The 5674-nt window shown below is 42.3% G+C and overlaps 1 protein-coding gene across 1 annotated transcript; it reads left to right on the forward strand.

Annotated features, from left to right (window-relative positions):
* Positions 1-748: 748 nt before the first annotated feature.
* HELRODRAFT_152530 (hypothetical protein) lies at positions 749-1147 on the forward strand (the record flags this gene model as incomplete). The annotated part of the gene is made up of 1 exon (XM_009011005.1): positions 749-1147. A coding segment is annotated over one exon (399 nt), but the record flags the coding sequence as incomplete, so codon positions are not given.
* Positions 1148-5674: the final 4527 nt, after the last annotated feature.

Below are 5674 nucleotides of genomic sequence, written 5' to 3' on the forward strand. Positions count from 1 at the left end.
CCAATGTTGAAAAATCCGCACCTTATCTTATATTTAAATAACTTAGCTGGCCTTATCAAAATGTCTGAAAGAAAGCATCCACAACCGCATATGAAAAATGATTAAAATGTGAAAAAATGGCTCAAGTGCAATTCAAGTTTTGACAAAAACAAAAATTACGTCCGCAAATGTATTTAAATATTTGTTTAAATTTTGAATAATTCAATTGTTTTTTGATAAAATGTTTCTCGACGTTTGTGATAAAAAATAATTTTAATTAATTTATTTCAAAAAGCTGCTTCATTTACAAAGTCATAAAACTTCCTAGATATTGATGTGAAATCATATTATTTAACCGTAGCTAAATATTTTCTGCATAATGCATGTAAAACTCATTTAAAATCAGTATTGAAAAATACGATTTATAATATTTATAATATTATAAATATATATATTATTATTATAATATGCATCCACGAGCCACGCTGTCTTGCGTGCTTTTGAGCGAAAGGCTAGGCCCACCGCTTATAACTGGTGGTTGTCGTCAGGATGGGTGTCCGGATGTAAAAACTTTTCCCCAAATTATTCCTATGCCATCACAAAGAAAAACAACGGCCCCTAGTCCCCAACAGGCCTTAAGTGGTCAAGGGGTGCCAAGAATCCCTGGGAAGTATGCAATAGCGGAGGGATGTTGCAGAAAAATTCAGAATGGCCCCTCTATGGTACGCTCATTGTAACGCTCAATGTTGGATCACTGACTGGCCGCAGCATGGAAATTGCAGAAATGCTCGAGCGTAGAAGGATTGACATCTGCTGCCTTCAGGAAACCCGATGGAAATCGAATGGTGTCTGTCATGTCAACTCAGACAAAGAAAAATATAAACTATTCTGGAATGGTCGAAAGACGGCCAAAAATGGTGTTGGAATTTTTGTCAGAGAACCGCTAGCCCAAGAAGTACTGGATATTAAAAGGATTAGTTCACGTCTCATGTGGATCAAGCTTCGCATAGAAAAGCAAACATTGATTATTTTTTCTGCATGTGCACCACAGACAGGCGAATCAGAAGTGATGAAAAATGACTTCTGGACTGCATTCTCTGACACCATCTCAACAATACCAAAATCTGAAACAATCCTGATTGGAGGCGATCTCAATGGCCACGTTGGAGAGAAAACAGATTGTTTTGACAACGTACATGGCGGTTTTGGCTATGGAAAACGGAATGAAGATGGCAACCGCATCCTTGAGTTTGCTGAAAGTCACGGGTTTTGTTTACTGAACACATATTTTAGAAAGAGGTCAGAACATCTCATAACATACAAAAGTGGACCATCAGCCACGCAAATTGATTTCTTCGCTGTCAAGCAACAACATCGAAGGCTATTCAAAAACGTCAAAGTTATACCTGGCGAATCATGTGTCGCCCAACATAGACTCCTTGTGGCAGACCTGGTTGTCGAACTGTCAAAACATAAGTCTAAACAAATGCCTCGGAGAATCAAAACGTGGAAGCTGAAAAGCAATATTCATCGAGAAAAATTTCAACAGATTGTCGCCACACAGTTAGACCACCAATCGCAAGCCAGTACAGATTGGAGTACATACAAAACCGTTTTAATGAACGCTGCAACTACAGTTTGTGGGAAAACTGGTACAAAACGTCAGCATGAACGTGACACTTGGTGGTGGAATGACAGTATACAAAATGCAATAGCTGAAAAGAAAGTTGCATACAAGCAATGGCAAAAATCAAAATCTGTTGATGACCATAAAATTTTCCGTGAGAAGAACAACTATGCAAGACGTCAAGTTGCACTGGCTCGGACAGATCAGTGCAGAGAGTGGCTAACTAAAACAACAACACACGTTTAGACGACATTTATCCCGAGATCGGGGGTTGCCGTCTGGCTACCTATGATGAAACCGAAATACCCTTCGACGCCATCCACATATGTCACTCGCCTCAGTATCACGCAACCCCGCTTTCACCCTGTCCTTCTCCACCTGCTCTCTCCATCCCAATCGCGGACGACCCCTTCCTACCACTCCTTCAACCTCGAACTCCAACGCTCGCCTAATCCCGACCCTTTCATCCCTTGTCCATACCACCGCAATCTCGATCTCCTTATCAATGTCACAATGTCCTCATTCAGTCCCATCATTGACATCAGCTCTGTACTACTCCTCCTATCCTTCACTTTAACCCCACACATCATCCTCACCATAGCTCTTTCAGCCCTCTGCAGTACACTTTCCTCCTCTCTCTTCAACACCCAAATTTCACCACCATATACCATCGCTGCTCTCACACATGCTTTATATACCCCCCCTTTCATCTTCACTGACCATTTCTTTCCACACAATACCCCACCCAGTTCCCTAAATTTCATCCATCCTACACGAACTCTAGCCGTTACTGCGCTCAAACATCCTCCATCCGCGTTCAGCTTATCCCCTAAGTAAACAAAGCATTCCACTCTTTCAATACCACCACTCAACCCCGTCCTTGCGTCCGTCCTATTAATCACACCATGAACACATTTCCACCTTTTTCAGTGCCCCCCTCACACCACTACATCTCTTATGCACCCATTTCTGACATCCTATACACAATACCGAGTTAGTCTTCATTCTCCTGTCACATACCCCACAGGGGTCTATTTTACTTATCACTCGCTCCCCACCTTCCCCACTCACCATTACCTTCGTCTTACCAATATTAACTTTTAACCCTTTCTTTTCAATAACACATTTCCATCTGTCAAATTTTAACTGCAATCCTTCCATGCTATCAGCCATCGAGACTAAATCATCTGCATACAAAATCTCAAATAACAACCCCTCCATTATGTTTCCACACACAACATCCATCACAATTGCAAACAGAAACGGTGATAACACTGATCCTTGATGCACTCCTACCTTAACACTAAAAGCGTCCGACATCCCCCTTCCAACCCTCACCTTTGTCTTTGCCCCTTCATACAGCTGCATCACAGCTTTAACAAGTCTCTCATTCACTCCTTTTTTCCTCAACGCCCATTCAATGACCTTCCTCGGTACTCGATCAAAAGCCTTTTCTAGATCCACAAAACACATATACAATCTTCGTTTCTTCTTTCTATAATTCTCCTGCAACATTCTCACCATGAACAACGCATCCACCGTTCCCCTACCAGGCATAAACCCACACTGCATTTCATTAACTGTCACCATATTTCTCAACCTCCTCTAAAGCACCCTCTCCACTACCTTCATTCCGTGCTCTAGCAATTTCACACCCCTATATGACCCACAATCTCTCACATCTCCTTTGCCCTTATACAACGGCACCAACACACTGTGTCGCCAATCCTCAGGTATACCTTCATCATCAAACATACTGTTAGCAACTCTCATCATAACTTCAATTCCTATCACCCCACTTGCTTTTATATGTTCTGCCGCCACTTCCGAAACCCCTGTCGCCTTACCTAGTTTCATTTCTCTAACTGCTTTCTCTACTTCCTCCATCGTCACCTTCTCTATAGGTCCGTGTGACCGCGGATTCCACATCTCCATCCCACTCATTCTCTTCATTCATCAACCTTTCCATATGAGCTTTCCACACCTGAACTTTTTCCTCCTCATCTATGCACAACTTGCCAGATCCATCCCAAACACATCCATTCCCTATAACATCTTTCCTATCCCTCATTAACTGCTTTGCTACTTTGAACATTTTCCTTGAACTCACATCAAATTCAATTTCCTTCATTAACCTATCTGATGCTTTCGTCATTGCAGTTGCCACTGCCTGTTTTGCAACCTTCTTAGCCTTCCTATACTCAAACTCCGCTTCCTCCATCATGTCCCTTCTCCATACCCTAAATCTCTCCTTCTTGACCTCCAAAACCCTTCTTATATCTTCATCCCACCACCACGTCTCACCATGCATACACTTTCCTTTCGTCCATCCCCATACTTTATCTGCCGTAGCCAACACACAGTCCCTGTATCTCTCCCAAACATCTCCATCCTTACCACTCTCCCAATTTTCAGCCACCTTTACTTTAAATGCCTTCCTCACCTCTGCATCCTGCAACTTCCATGTCTTTCTCTTTGCCACAAACTTATCCTTCTTCCTCCTCCCCATTTCTTTTTATGTCACATCCATCACAACCATACTATGCTGCAGCATACCAGGTATCGCCTTCACATTCTTCACATACTTCCTATGTTTGGCCCTTACCAATATATAGTCTATCATCGAACTATGCTCCCCTGACCTATATGTAATCAATCGCGGGGGTTCCCTTGTAAACCAGGTATTCCCCACCACCATGCTATGTGCATCCGCCAACTCTAACACTCTACGCCCTTCCTCATTCCGTATACCATATCCACATCCCCCATGTACACCTTCATATCCGTCTGCATCCGCCCCCACATGACCATTCAAATCACCCAACAACACCACAAACTCATCCAACCCCGCTTGCCCAATCTCGTCAGAAACATCATCATAAAACCTATCCTTCTCCTCTTCCTTTCTACTTTGTTGTGGAGCATATCCTGATATCACCCTCACTATTGGCTCACTAAAAGCAAAGGTGAACAAATGAAATCTCTGTATCGTATAGCAAAACAAGCAAAGCGTACGAAAAAAGACATAGTTGGTGCCTCATGTATCAAAAACGACAAAAATGAGACGGTTCTTGAACAAGATGAGATCAAGCTACAGAGGAGAGAATACTTCAACCATCTGTTAAACGAAACAAATCCCATCAATGTTAACTTTGACGCTCCACCCATCGAAGGTCCGATTCCAGACATCACTATAGAGGAGCTTACAGAAGCTCTAAAAGCTATGAAGGATGGAAAGGCAGCAGGGCCCTCTGGACTCACAAATGACATTATCAAAACATCTGGTACTGCAGGTATCCAAACGTTACTACAACTTTGCCGTGAAATCTGGAGAAATTGCTCAATGCCGACTGAATGGAACTTTAGCATGACAGTCCCGCTATACAAAGGCAAAGGTGATCCATTGAACTGTTCATCATATCGGGGTATACGTCTGTTAGAACACTCCCTGAAAATTGTCGAAAAAATCATTGAGAGAAGATTAACGTCGTGCATCACAATCGGAAATTATCAATTTGGTTTTCTAGCGGGGAAATCAACAATTGATGCAATTCACATCCTTCGGCAATTGCAAGAGAAGTACCTCGCATAGCACCAACAACTATCACATATTTTTGTAGACCTTGAAAAAGCATTGGAGTTCACCAAGGCTCGATTCTCAGTTCACTTTTATTTATAACTGTGATGGAAGAAATCACAAAACCGATACGCACTGGTGACATTTGGAATCTAGTATATGCTGATGATATCGTTTTAACAGCCACGTCTGAGCAGAATGCAGCACAGATGTTTGAAGATTGGAACACCAGACTCGCCGATCATGGATTCAAAGTCAACATCAGCAAAACCAAAGCAATGAACACTGGTGAACCCATCCAACCCCCAGCTACTGGACGATGGCCCTGTTCAGTTTGTAAAGCTGGTGTAGGTAACAATTCAATCAAGTGTCAGCAGTGTAACCAGTGGTGTCACAAACGTTGTTCAAAAATAGTTGGTACTTTATCTAAAGTGTCCTATTTAGTTTGTCCTGCTTGCATCAATCCACAACAACAAATTCAAAATAGCACT

This window comes from Helobdella robusta (assembly GCF_000326865.2).
Source record: "Helobdella robusta unplaced genomic scaffold HELROscaffold_1, whole genome shotgun sequence".
NCBI lineage: Eukaryota > Metazoa > Annelida > Clitellata > Rhynchobdellida > Glossiphoniidae > Helobdella > Helobdella robusta.